Here is a 13,715-nt window from a genome sequence, read left to right on the forward strand (position 1 = left end):
AGTTTTTAAAAAATTTTTTCATTAGTGAAACACCATGAGGTACAGTTATAGACTTACAAATTTTTGTGTTTGGGATTCAATTATACAATGATCGAGTACTCATCCCTCCACCAGTGCCCATTTTCTACCACCACTGACCCCAGTATCCCTCCTACTCCCCATCTCCCCCATCCCACCCTACCTCTGTGGCAGGGTATTCCTTTTTGTTCTCTCTCTCTCCTTTTGGGTGCTGTGGTTTGCAGCGAGTGGCAATCATGTTTGGTCTATAGTCTACTTTCAGCATGCTTCTCCCATCCTGGGAGGATTCTCCCAACACCCTTTATTTGGTGCTCCCTTCTCTATCTGAGCTGCCTTTCCCCCTAGCATGTGCGGCTGGCCTCCAATACATGGAGTAAACCTCCTGGTACTTATCTCAGCTATTCTTGGGTGTTAGTCTCCTATTTTGTTACTTTATGTTCCCCCATGCTTCTTTATGTACCATGAATATTTACCATTTCAAAGTTCCAAAGCTATAGAATATTTGGGAAACAAAAATATAAACTGGAAGAAAAAAAATTTAATCCAGCCTTTCTCGGCAATGAAAATTTCCAGGGATCCAGCCTGGGTAGGCCGCATGCAAGGCCAACACTCCATTCCCACTCTCAGGACTATTTTCTGGAACTGCTTGTCCAGCCACACAATTGCTTCATGCGAGTACGATGCCATGGGGGTGACCCGCAGCGCTGCCCTAGCCACCCTTCGCATAGGGGAAGTTTCCTTGGGCTCTCATGGCGCCAACAGTCTGCACTGGTGAAGACAGGCTTCTTGGAAGCACTACTCTGCTTCCCGCTTGAACACCGAGAGGGGCTGCAGGGCGCGCTGGGCTGGGGGAGCACAACTCGAGTGGGAGTTCTTGGGAGGACTTCAGGCTTCCGGAGTCAGGAAGGAGGCCTGGCTGGTGGTGATAATGGTGATGGTGGCGGCGATGCATGCTGGTCCTCATTCCCCTGCCCACGAGTCACTGCCATAGTTGTTCCACTGAGCAGGCACTACTGCCCAGTTGTCATTCCCTGAGGGGAGGGGTTGACTCCCCTGATAATGAGACACCCCAGGAAGGAGCTCATCTATGTACCATCCATCCAATACTGACTGCCTGTGCCAACGTGCTTACTATGAGGCCAGAGGAAAAGCCAGAGGCCAAAGGAAAAGCCTCTTTTCATTCAGAAAAATTTTTCAGGTTTCCAATTTAGCTTGTGTATTTGGGACAGAGCCATCAGCGTTTGAGATACAAGAAGTTAAAACTGAGAAACACGAAGCTTTAAAATTCATTTCAAAAATAACAAACATGTTGAGTTATGTTAATAGCTCTTGCAACTATTTACCAAATAAAATAAAATTTAGTAATAAGGACCATTTATTATTTTTTTAAATTATTTTATTGGGGCTGGAGCGATAGCACAGCGGGTAGGGCGTTTGCCTTGCACGCGGCCAACCCAGGTTTGATTCCCAGCATCCCATATGGTCCCCTGAGCACCACCAGGAGTAATTCCTGAGTGCATGAGCCAGGAGTAACCCCTGTGCATTTCGGGTGTGACCCAAAAAGAAAAAAAAAATATTTTATTGATGTTAATCAGCTGGATTGTCAAATCTATTCTTAGATTCCCTCTGTTGTAATGGGTTATTTTGGTTAGAAGAAAAAAAAATCTGTTGCCAAACAGATAGGTACTTGGGAAATCAAGGAGTAGTTGGATAGTCCTTTCCAGACAATTGTGAACATTCTTCTTTGATTCTGTCCCAGAACCGAATAAATGGTAATGTGGGCGCAGCAACCACACCTTTGAACTTTTCGTCCCGTGACATTAAAATACACCAGCACACTTTGCTCTTTAAATGCACTGAAGTACATTGATTACTTGGGAAATAATGGATCTAGAATTATGCAGCTCTTCCAGATGGAGACACAGTTCATTACACAACATCAAAAAGCCGCGTTCAGTAATGTGACCACCAACCTCATCAGAAAGTCGTTAGCGATGGGAAAGCTGTCTTTCTTCACCGTGGATACAACCTTTGCAAAATTAGTTTTTACTTGGATATACACTTGGGGTTTTTAATCTTGGCCACAGAAGCTGTTGATCATTCTCCTGGAGGTGACAGGTCCACTGTATTCATTTTTAAGAAAACTTGGATGTCTATGAGACATCCAAGTCGAAATAAGCTTGGCTTGTTTGTTGGTTATTTTCCAAGTAGTAATGGCGCTCCGTGGAAAACGTGGCGATTGGAAAAAGCATACCGGCTCTGTTTCCGTGCATTTGGCCCATTCCCTCACGCAAATATTTAAAAGATGCGATTTCAAATGCGAGTTTTTTTTTAAAAAAAAGTTTAAGCTTTATTAATAATATTCTTAGATGTTTCGTTTGTGGTGGTGAAGAAAAAAAATACCATGCTAATGGAGACCCTTGGTGCTGCAACCTCCAGTCCTGCCAAAGTGCCCTCATGGTTACCCACCTGTGCTTTGGCACATCATTGCAAACAACGTAAAGGAAACACAAAGCCAACACCTTAGTGTCATTGCGAAAGTGGATCTGAGCACCTGCAGAGGGCTTGGGGATCTGTGAACCACTTCTTTTTTTTGGGTGGGGGAGACAAATGCCTTGTTCCCAAATCTCAAATTGCAGAATCCAATCATAGAATTATACTACCGTTCTTATCGGTTTAAGAAAGCTGCATGTTGGAGGGGCTGGGGGGGGGGGGGGGTGGGAGGGATACCAGGATCAGTGGTGGTGGAAAATGGGCACTGGTGGAGGGATGGGTACTCGATCATTGTATAATTGAAACGCAAGCACAAAAATTTATAAGTCTACAACTGTACCTCATGGTGTTTCACTAATAAAAATTAAAAAAAAAAAAAAAGAAAGCTGCGTGTGCACAAAAGCCTACCAAGTTCCAGATACCATTGCCTCCTGGCTGCGGAGGAGACAATGGATCAATTCTATGGTTTCCAAGTGTCGACAGGCTGTCCAGGAAACGAGTGGGCTGTCAAGCTGGACGCCAGCCTGGAGGGGGGTGGCGTGCAAAGGCTGGGGGGGAAGAGGAGGCACACGCCGAGGAAGACCAGGAGATCTGAACCACCCACCAGTGCTCGGGGCCCAGGAAACAGCAGCCCAGCGCAGGGCCCAGCAAGACAAGGCCTGGCGGGAACAGCCCCGCGTTGCTAAGGGTCGAGGAGGGCTGGACTTTACCGTCCACCTGTTTTCTTCCCTCTCTCCAGCTCGCTCCACCGAGCCTACAGTCCACCCTGCAAACGCTCCTCGCCGAGTTGCAAAGCCTCAAATCTCCTAGGAGGGTTCCCTAGCAACGTGCATCAACCTCCGCCGCCCCCGCAAGCTGCGGGGGGGCCAGCGGGGGGGGGGGGGGTGGGCGCGGCGGCGGGAGCCCGCGGGAGGGCCAGAGGGACGCTGCTGGGTCCGGCAGGCAGTTCTGCAAGCCCGTTTGGTCCGTCCCCCGGAGTCGGAGAAGAATTTTGTTGAGCTTGACAGGAGACTCTGGGTAAATACCCCGCCTACCCTCGGACCCCCGTCCCCCCCCCCCCCTCTTAGCGCTGACCAGTCCACAGCAGCGCATGTGCCCGGAGGTCAAGCGGCCACACTCGGCCCTGAGAAGTGGTTCCAAACCCAGCACCGTCCTCGTGGGAGGACTGTCCGGCTGCACTGGGCCCGGTCTCCGGGACTTTGCACCTGTCGGGGCCTTTCTCACCGCGGCCCCCGGCGCAGCGCGACCTCCGGGGAGACTCCTTCGGACAACGTGGACAGCGGCCCGCGGGATCCCGGGGAAGTGGCCCAGTCGGAACCGGAAGGCGGGGTGGGGCGGGGGGCGCAGCTAACATACCCACCACCCCGCCACCTCCCCAGGGAGGCTCGCAAAGCGCCTCCCCCCGGCACTAGGGAGGGGAGGGAGTAAAGGTTTTAAATTAAAATATCCAGAGATTAAAAGAAGTGAGCACGGATGCTCGGTCGAGGCACCGCTGGGATTCGAACCCAGGATCTCCTGTTTACTAGACAGGCGCTTTAACCAACTAAGCCACGGCGCCGCCCGCACGAGTACCGCGAGAATCTGTTCCTCATCACTATTTGCTGGGTCGTCCGCACGCATGCGTATAGGCGTCGTGGGCCTCCGGCGCATGCGCGGGGGGAGCGCTCGCTGGACCGCCAGCGGCAGTAGCGGCCGCAGCTGCGGTAGCAGCAGCACCCGGCGCGGACCCGGAAGCTCGGGTGAGCGTCTGTGGGCCGGGCTCCGGCCGCATCTCCAGTGGGTGCTCTGTCCGGGGGCCGGGGCCCACTGGGACCCGAACGGACTGGGTTGCGTGAACCCGAGACTGTCTGGAGAGGCCCGGGCTGCCACCTCCTTCCCCTTCCCGGCCTGCACGCTGACCCCGCCAGCCCTGGGAGCTCCTCTGGCGGACCCCTAGTTTCATCAGGCCCCTGCACGGGAGGTGTCCAGGGGTGCTAAGGAGCCGAGAGATCTAGAGCTTCACGTGGCCCAGGTCGCTGACCTCGTAGGTGTTGTGGGTGGGGGAGGGTTCGGCCAGAGCGAGGCTGGGTGCCCTGCACGCAGCTTTCTCACTTGCTTTTCCGCGTCTGGGCAGACCTGGCACTTTATTGCAACACTTCTTTTTTTTTTCTCCCCCCTTAAGAGCCGTTGATCAGCAATGAAACCCAACGCAGCTAATCCTTTTGCCCAGCAAGCGATCGCTGCCCTGTCAAGAACGGGAGGGCCTGATCCACAGAAATATTAAGCCTGCAAGACTTAATATTTCTTAATAATCTTAATATTAAGATAGGCACAGGAAGTCGCACTCCAGTGTTATAAATAAAAGCAAAGTCCAAGCAGCAACTTAAGTGGAAGTGCCCCTCCCTAGGGCCAGCAGTGGAAAGAGGTCCCTGTGCGTCCGCCTGGATGTGCGGATGGAAATCTCAGCCCAGGATATCACTTGGAAGGATGGATTTCTCTTCCCAGTCGAGGGGGGAAAGCAGGAAGTGGAGGTTTGGCGGGTTCGGTCATGAAAGTAAATAAATGGGTAAATACCCAGCCACTAGCTCCAGGGATAACTTGAGTGATCTCTCCGATCTTGGCAGCACCTGGCAAACACTTTCTCCCCCAAATAATGACTCCAGGGCAGGTTATTGGATGCTAGTCAGCTGGCAATAAATCAGTCCTGCAATTCATTTTGAAAACTGCCTACTGGAGAGAGGAGTGCATGTGAGTGATATCTGGGAGAAGTCCCGCGCCCGTGCCAGATGGAAAGGGGGGCTTCTTGCCTGTCCAGCAATACCTTGAAGTCTTCTGCTGAGGGCTATATTGAGGAAGCAGGGAGAAGGCTGCCCGGATGGTTGGCATTCTTCCCTGGGGATCTGGGGACAACATGAGAGCCTGTGACTGAGGGAGTGGAGTCTATTTGAAACTTGCTGCGGCAGGATATACAGTAGGTTCTCTGTATTAGGTAAGGGAAATACGCACCTGACCTGCCTATCCAGACCTTCCTCTGCCCGGCCTTAGCCAGGGAGACCACGCAGGGCCTTAACCCCTCTCTGTAGAATAGGCACATACGTCCTTTGGGTCATTAGGCCACCCTTCCCAGGGAGCCAGCCTACAAGGCTTGCCTACAAGGAAACTCTAGAGAGTCCCAAATGGGGTGGCAAGATAGTATAGGAGGTAGAGCACTTGCCGTGCCCACGGCCAACCCCGGTTCAATCCCCAGCACTGCATATGGGTCCCTGAGCACTGCCAGGAGTAATCCCTGGGCACAGAATCAGCTGTAAGCCCCCTGCCCTGAGCATTGCTGGATGTTCACTATCACTGTCACCCCGTTGTTCTTCAGTTCGCTCGAGCAGACCCAGTAACGTCTCCATTCGTCCCTATCACATGCAAGTGTAGCCCAATGACATATTGGGGGCTCCTTCAGGGTCAAGGGAATGAGGACCATTCATTGTTACTATTTTTGACATACGGAGTATACCTTGGGTAGGTTGTCAGGCTCTGCCTGACAAGTAACACCTGCTGGTTGTTACTGCTCAAAAAAACAAAAACAAAAACAAAAACAAAAAAAACCCAACCCTGAAGAACCAAACAACAACAAAGCGTCCTGAATGTATTCCGCAAAGGAACTAAGAGGAACATTAGTACATTCTACTTAAAAATAACACCTCTCCTATAATTTACATAAACACTGTTCCAAAGGGTTTGTTGTGCACAAAAGCAAAAGTGTAGTGTTGAATCCCGACAGGTGCTGCAGGGCTGTGGCGGTGGCATGGTGCTGGGCTAGCCCCAACCCAGACTGACAGGCCCACCCAGCCCAGGAGGCTGGACTCAAGAGAGATCCCTGCAGGGCCTTCATGACAGGTGACTTTGCACAAAGTGACTCTTGCGGCCCAAAGCCATCAGTCATCATTGCCCACGTTACTCTCTTTTGGCGGGGAGTCCTCTCTCTCCTCTAGCAAGGGGTCCTCCCTCTTCTTTGGCAGGGAGCCCTCCCTCTTCTTTGGCAGGGAGCCCTCCCTCTTCTTTGGCAGGGAGTCCTCCCTCTTCTTTGGAAGGGAGTCCTCCCTCTTCTTTGGCAGGGAGCCCTCCCTCTTCTTTGGAAGGGAGTCCTCCTTTCGGGAGGAATCCTCCCTCTCCTTTGGCAGGGAGTCCTCCCTCTTCTTTGGAAGGGAGTCCTCCTCCTTTCGGGGGAGTCCTCCCTCTCCTTTGGCAGGGAGTCCTCCCTCTCCTTTGGCAGGGAGTCCTCCCTCCCCTTTGGCAGGGAGTCCTCCCTCTTCTTTGGCAGGGAGTTCTCCCTCTCCTTTTGGGGGGGAGTCCTCTCCCTTCTCTAGCAGGGAATCCACCCCCTCTAATGATGACGATGATGATGATGACGACGACGACGAAGATGATGACCGTGGGTAGTCGGCTTCTGGCATGTCGGTTTTACCCGTCTGGCAAAGCACACATTTGTTGACAGAGTCAAAAAGGATGTCGCTGTCATAGGTGGAGAAAAGCTGCTCACATTCTTCGCACTGGTGTCGAGTGTTTGAAAGAATAAAGGAAATACCGGTCAGAGGGGCTCCAGTGTGAGATTAGAATTCTCCCGCCCTGGCCACCTGAGGGTGGGCACAGGGAAGAGAAGACTGACCTCTCACTCCTGACTCAGGTCTCAAACCCCACCTGGCCCCGCCTGGGTACTGCCCATCCACATAGCCAACTGGAGTTCCATCCCTGGCACTGCATAACATCCCTCAAGTCCCCCATCCCGGGAGTGATCCCTGAGCACAGAGCTCGGAATGAGCCCTGAGTACCACTGGGTATGGTGCCAAGACCAGCAACTGAAACAACCAGAATTGCAGGGCTGAGGAACACGCTGGCTGCAGTGCCCTGAGAAATAGCCGAGCCAAAGAGTGAGTTCCCACCGCCTGCCCCAACTCTGTCTCTGGCCTACGTGCAAGTGAGCAGGGGCTCCTGGCTCAGCATCCTCACCTTCACTGCCTGCAGGCTGTGGGCAGAGGCCTCAGGAGACAGGCCTGCACAGCGACAGGACCCTCCCTGGGCACTCCAAGCCCCCAGAGCTTTGCCCCCCTAGCCCATGTCCAGGGCAATTAAGTCTTCATGAAAGACGTGGCAAACTCAGGCCTGGGGCAGGCCCTCTGGGAAAGACAGTTTCTGGGGGTTCTCCTCTCTCCTTTGCAAGTCAAATGCAGGGCCTCTGCCATGGCTTCAAGGCGCTCTCCTTGGCATTCCTTTGATCTTTTGTCATCTTCTAAAGCATCGGGGCAGAGAGGAGGCAACAGCTACTGGGCAGGTGAGGGAGGTGGGCAGTAGCTTCTGAGCTCCCAGGGTCCCAAGCTGGTCCTACCCCTCACTCCCTGCCCTCAGCTGTGGTCCATGGGAATGTGTCCTCTCTCTGGGAGAGGGGACAAGCCCCCGCAACTCCAGGAGGCCAAGGGAAGGGTGACAGGAAGGCCCCGCAAAAGATTCCCAGTTCGGGGCTGGAGTGATAGCACAGCAGGTAGGGCGTCTGCCTTGCACGCGGCCGACCCAGTTTCAATTCCCAGCATCCCATATGGTCCCTTGAGCACCTCCAGGAGTAATTCTTGAGAGCATGAGCCAGGTGTAACCCCTGTGCATTGCTGGGTGTGGCCCAAAAAGAAAAAAAAAAGATTCCAAGTCACCTCTGGCCAGCCATAGTGAAGTGGGTGTGCTGCGCCGCCTGCCTCTAGAGAAACACAAGCACCTGCGCCCCGTGTATGGGAAATGAGGCCCCAGCGGGGCAGGGAGACTGTGGGCAGAGTGTCCGTCTGCATCCCCAGCCTCCCTCCAGTGCCCACCTGGCCACGAGCTTTGCTCACCTGGCCCGATTCTACCTCGATTCCACCTCAAGGCCTCCCCCGGGAGCTATTCCCCCAAACAGTCGTAATCTCCCTCCCTGACTGCCTTCAAGTCTTTGATCAGATGCCACCTTCTCCCTGAGACCTTAAAGCCCGGGACTCCAACACATTACAGCCTTCCGTGCTCCCTTCCCCCCGCCCATGTTCTTCTTTTTTTTTTTAAATGTAGGAGTACTGCTGTTTATTCAGCCATTGATTAAGCTGATTGAATTGGGCATGAACTCCATATTACTTTTTTTTTAAATTTTTTAATTTTATAAATTAGTTCACAATGTTTGATTACATTCAATATTCAAACACCAATCCCACCACCATTACACCTTCCAACCACCAAATTCGGGATGTTCCCATCCCAAACCCCTGTCCCAAAACACAACTGAAATAGTTTAGCTCATATTGTCTGTTATGGAGAACTGCTGAACATGCTTACCAAAAAAAGTGTTCATATAGGAATCAGTGTGAAGACTTCTATTTTGGCAGGAGCTATTAAGACATTCTATAGGATATGACTAACATGTTGTTAAAGTTTGGGTGATGTGAGCTTTGGTATATATCTGAAAATATGCATATATGCATATACATATATATGTTTCCTTCTATGATTTGTTACCTACTATCTGAACCCCATCAAATGTGGTGTGGTAATTATGGAGAATGGGTCACGATCACGATCATGACCATCCTGTTGTTCGTTGATTGCCTCGAGCAGGCCCCAGTAACGTCTCCTCCGTCCTAGCCCTGAGATTTTTTAAAAAGTGCCATATTCAAGGCTCTTTCAGGGTTAGGAGAATGAGACCCATCATTGTTACTGGTATTTGGCATATTGGGTATGCCACCATGTGGGCAGGTTACATTCAGTAACCTGCCAGTTTGTCCGAAGTAAGAATGAGATAATAAGATGTCACGAGGCTGCGAATGCGGCCGAGTGCTTCCGGGAGCTGGGTTTTATAGTCTGTGAGTCTTGGCCGTTGATGGGATTACACTGCGCCAGGGGGCCAGTTGGTGGGTGTGACCCCTGCCTACTGGAATTTGGAGGATCTGGTGGAGGATGCTCAGTCCCGATCCGAGCAGGCTTGGAGATCTCAGCCCCGGGACCCGCATGCCTTTGTTCCTCTGCCAGTACCTTCAAGCGTGTGGAGAGTGGTCTCAGCATGGTGGTGGCTGCATCTGGAGGTCTTCGGCTCCCGGAGCCCTGGTCGGGGCGGGGAGGGAAACTCAACCCGCTCCCCTCCAAGGGACCCCAGCGAGGACAGCCACGCGCGGGGGCAGGAGACTGGAGAATGGGTAGAGAGTGTTTTATGATGTGTCCAGGAGTAAGTTCACTCATATGGGAAGCTCGGCCCGAGTGTGTGGGGAGCAGCCTTGAGCATGGCGGTGGTTGGGTTGTGGAGGTTTTTGGCTGCCACGGCTGGGTGCCTTGGGGTGGGGAGGGCTCTCACTCACCCCCCTCTGCCGTCTGTGTTCTTCTCCTGATTACATGTTGCCATGGAATTTGCCAAGAGCCTATTTTTTTTTGTCTCCCCTCCTATTTCTGTGTCCCGTGGAGGCCTCCCAAGCAGTGCTCCAGGGGCCTGAGGGTTACTCGCTGCAATAGCCAGGCAGACTGGAAGATTCAATGCTGTTGGCCTGGCTCAAGGGTCACCAGGGCCACACCCAGCAGTGCTTGGGGCCATGCAGGACTGGGGACACACACCTGAGGCATGTAGTCCTTCAATGAACTATCTGCCCAGCCCCATCTCCTCTTTTAGAATGTGATCTCCCTCCAGTCAAGTATTTCGATGTTCATGCAGGACGTCATTTCCAATTCATGTTTTTTTTTTCCCCAAGTAAATCATTGCCCAATACATGCCCATTCAAAGAACCGATTTAAAGGGGAATAGTGAAAGCGGCTTTCAGCATTTTTTTTTTACCCAATACCCACCTGTTTCACCTGTAAGCCCAGGACCTTCCTGCTATTGATCACCATAGGGATTTCGTCAATTTGCTCCACATCCCAGACTCTCAGAGTGCTGTCCTGAAACGGGTCAAACAGCAAACCAGTACTCACAAAACAGGCTCCTGCTCCTGCCCTCTGGAGACTCTGGCTTGAAGAGGTGCAGAGAGAGGGGACTGCCACCCGAGTTTCGATTTTTCTAGTGACACACCCCCAGGAATTCCCACATCCCCCTATGGTCCCAGAAAATTCTTTTCTTGGTACTAAAGGCCCCCCTTTTCAATGATCAGCATGCAAATTTGAGGGGATACAAAAATCTCTATGGCAGCCTCCAAAATAAGAACTGCAAGCAAAGAGTGAAATGAGTCAGAAGGAGAGGGACAGATATAGAATGGCTGCTTTCATTTGTGGTATTATATATATATATATATATATATATATATATACACATATATATATCTTAGAAGACTGATATCCACGACCAAGGAAAACAAGGGTTAGGAGAACTGGTCAATGGTTGGAAATAACCACAAGTGTGTTTGGGGCAGAGGGTAGGTAAAATAGCGAAGAGACCAGTATGACAATAATAGCTGGGAATGATCATGCTGGACAAGATCTGAGGGTTAAAAGTAGGTAAGGGGATATTCTTGATAACCTTTAAGTATCAACATTACAAAATCACAATGCCCAAAAGGGGTGGGGGGGGGAAGAGAGAGAGTGTGGGGGGGAGAGAGAGAGAAGAAAAGCACCTGCCGTAGAGGCAGGCAGGGGGTGGGGGTGGGGTGATGGGAGGGAACCTGGGGACACTGGTGCTGGGAAATGTACACTGGTGGAGGGATGGGTATTGGAATACTATATGACTGAAATTCAATCATGAACATCGCTTTGTAAGGGTCTATCTTACAGTGAGTCAATAAAAAAATGAAAAATTAGAAAAGAAGAACTGCAAGCAAAATCATTTTCATGCCCAGTGGACAAGCATAGAGGGCACTCCGCAGTGTTGGCACTGAAACCAGAGCCATTGCAAAATATCAAGATTCAAGCATTCAACTTAACTGCACTGAAATTGAGTTAACTGTTGGCCTTTGATTCTTTACCTGTGGATCTATTGTGCTTTTTATCAAGATAGTGCTGGCAGGATTTTTAACATGGGGAATGTTTTAGCCATATTTTCAAAGAGTTCAGATCATGAAAATGAGGACAGTTTTAAGACCAACGCAGCATGACTCAGACATCCCTCCACAAAGGAGGCTAAGTGACTGTGTTTAATAACAGAGACATAAAACTAGACCAGGGCAAATAACCAGAACAAAGCACACAGTACAGTGTGGAGAAAAAAATTTGGGGTTGAGACTGGTGAAGAAGGGGTGTGGGAGGAACCCAGAGAATGAGACTCACAGATCTAGATAATCAGGCAAGTTGTCAATCGATTAAAAAATTCTTCCATGTCTCTTTAAAACATATATGTGAAAGAAAATGAAAGATAGGGTGTCCAGACTGGAAACGTAGTTAAATTATTGCTATTTGAAGATGGCATGACCTTGTATTCTGTGAGTCTTAAGGAACCCATGAGAAAACTAATAGAAGAAAGAAGTTCAGTAGGATACAGAATCAATATTCAAAAATCAATTATATTTTTATATACTTGCGATGAACAATCTGAAAGTGCAATTAAATCATCAGTTCCATTTAGAAAAGCATCAGAAGTTCTGGGAAGATAGTTCAAGTTGCTGAGTGATGACGCTTAGGGACCCGGATTCGATCCCTGGCACTCCCTGGCTCTTAGCTCTGCTGAGAAGCACCTCCCAGATCACAGAGCCAAAAGCAGTCCCTGGGCACCAGGGTCACAGGATGTGACCAGAAGCTAAACAAAACAAAGCACTAAAAAGAATAAGATGTTTAAGAATCAATTTAACAAAAGGGTGAAGACTAAAAACAAAAAGAAACTAACAAAGATATAAATGAAAAACATCCCATATTCAGAATATAATACTGTTAAGATGATCATATTCCATAAGGTATTGCACAAATTCAACACAATCCTTAAGACATCCCCATGACTTTACAGGAGTTGCCAACCTTAATATAAAATTCTATGAAACTCAGGGCTGGAGAGGTAGCACAGTGGGTAAGGTGTTTGCCTTGCACGCGGCTGACCTGGGTTCAATTTCCAGCATCCCATATGGTCCCCTGAGCACTGCCAAGAGTAACTCCTGAGTGCAGAGCCAGGAGTAACCCCTGTGCATCTCCAGGTGTGACCCAAAAAGCAAAAAAAAAAAAAATTCTATGGAACTCCACAATACACACATCAAGGATCTAGAATAACCAGAATAATCTTTTTCTGTTACTCAGGGGTTACTACTCAGGGGTTACTACTCCTGGTTTTGCATTCAGGAATCACAGTGCTCAGGAAATCATATAGGAAGCTGGAGAACAAACCTGGGTTGGCTGCATGCAAGACAAATGCCCTACCAACTGTGCTATCTCTCTGGCCCCAGTAAGTAAGTAAAGTAAGTAAGTAAAGGCCCTCCCATTGATCATCGATTTGCTCGAGCGGGCCCAGTAACATCTCCATTGGAGACTTTGTTGTTACTGTGTCTGGCATATCAAATACTCTCGGTAGCTTGCCGGGCTCTCCGAGAGGGGCGGAGGAATCGAACTCGGGTCGGCCATGTTGGCTGCGCGCAAGGCAAACGCCCTACCGCTGTGCTATCGTTCCTCCAAGAATAGTACTGTTTACACTTCCTATTCCAACACTTACTACAGAGTTATAAAGGCAGTGTGGTACAACATAAGGATAGACATATAAGTCAATAGGGCTGACACCTCAGGAAGAAATACACACATCAATTGATGGGTGATTGCCTCAGAGTACCAAGATACAAAATTATAATACTCTTAGAAGAAAACACCAAAGAAAATCTTTGTAACCCTGACTTAAAAAACAACTTCTTTAGATCTGACACCCAAAGCACAAACAATTAAAAAATAGATACGCTGAACTTTATTGAAATTAAAAGCTATGTTCTTCAAATGTCTTGCACCAAGAAAGTACAGATTTGCAATGTCAGAATTCACTTTAAAAGACACGCAGAACCATTAGCCACAAGGGAAATGCAAATCAAAACTGTAAGACATCATTCCACAGCCATTATGATGACCGCAATAAAAATTAAATGAAAAAATTAGTGAGGATGTGAAGAAACTGAAATCCTCCCCTACACTGCTAAGAGGAAATAAAAGAGTTTGCCATTAGGTGGTTGGGGCAGAAAAAATAATACAGCAGGTAGGGCATTTGCCTTGCACACGGCTGGCTGGAGTTCAACTATGGTCCCCTGAGCACTACTAGGAGTGTTCCCTGAATGCAGAGTCAAGAGTAAGCCCTG

At 49.7% G+C, this 13,715-nt stretch overlaps 1 protein-coding gene and 1 non-coding gene across 2 annotated transcripts in view; both read right to left on the reverse strand.

Moving 5' to 3' along the window:
• Window positions 1-3,995: 3,995 nt before the first annotated feature.
• Window positions 3,996-4,069, reverse strand: TRNAT-AGU (transfer RNA threonine (anticodon AGU)). Its single transcript has one exon. It is a non-coding gene; the product is annotated as a tRNA-Thr (tRNA).
• A 2,347-nt stretch (window positions 4,070-6,416) lies between these two features.
• WDR88 (WD repeat domain 88) overlaps window positions 6,417-13,715 on the reverse strand; it is a 57,201-nt gene continuing 49,902 nt past the window's right edge. Inside the window, exons 10-11 of the mRNA XM_056136100.1 lie at window positions 10,318-10,410; window positions 6,417-7,031 (exon numbers count right to left, since the gene is read on the reverse strand). Of these exons, the coding sequence (XP_055992075.1) occupies window positions 6,417-7,031; window positions 10,318-10,410 (708 nt within the window). The remainder of the gene's footprint in view (window positions 7,032-10,317; window positions 10,411-13,715) is intronic.

This window comes from Sorex fumeus, unplaced genomic scaffold, assembly GCF_029834395.1.
Source record: "Sorex fumeus unplaced genomic scaffold, SorFum_2.1 ptg000122l, whole genome shotgun sequence".
NCBI classification, from domain to species: domain Eukaryota; kingdom Metazoa; phylum Chordata; class Mammalia; order Eulipotyphla; family Soricidae; genus Sorex; species Sorex fumeus.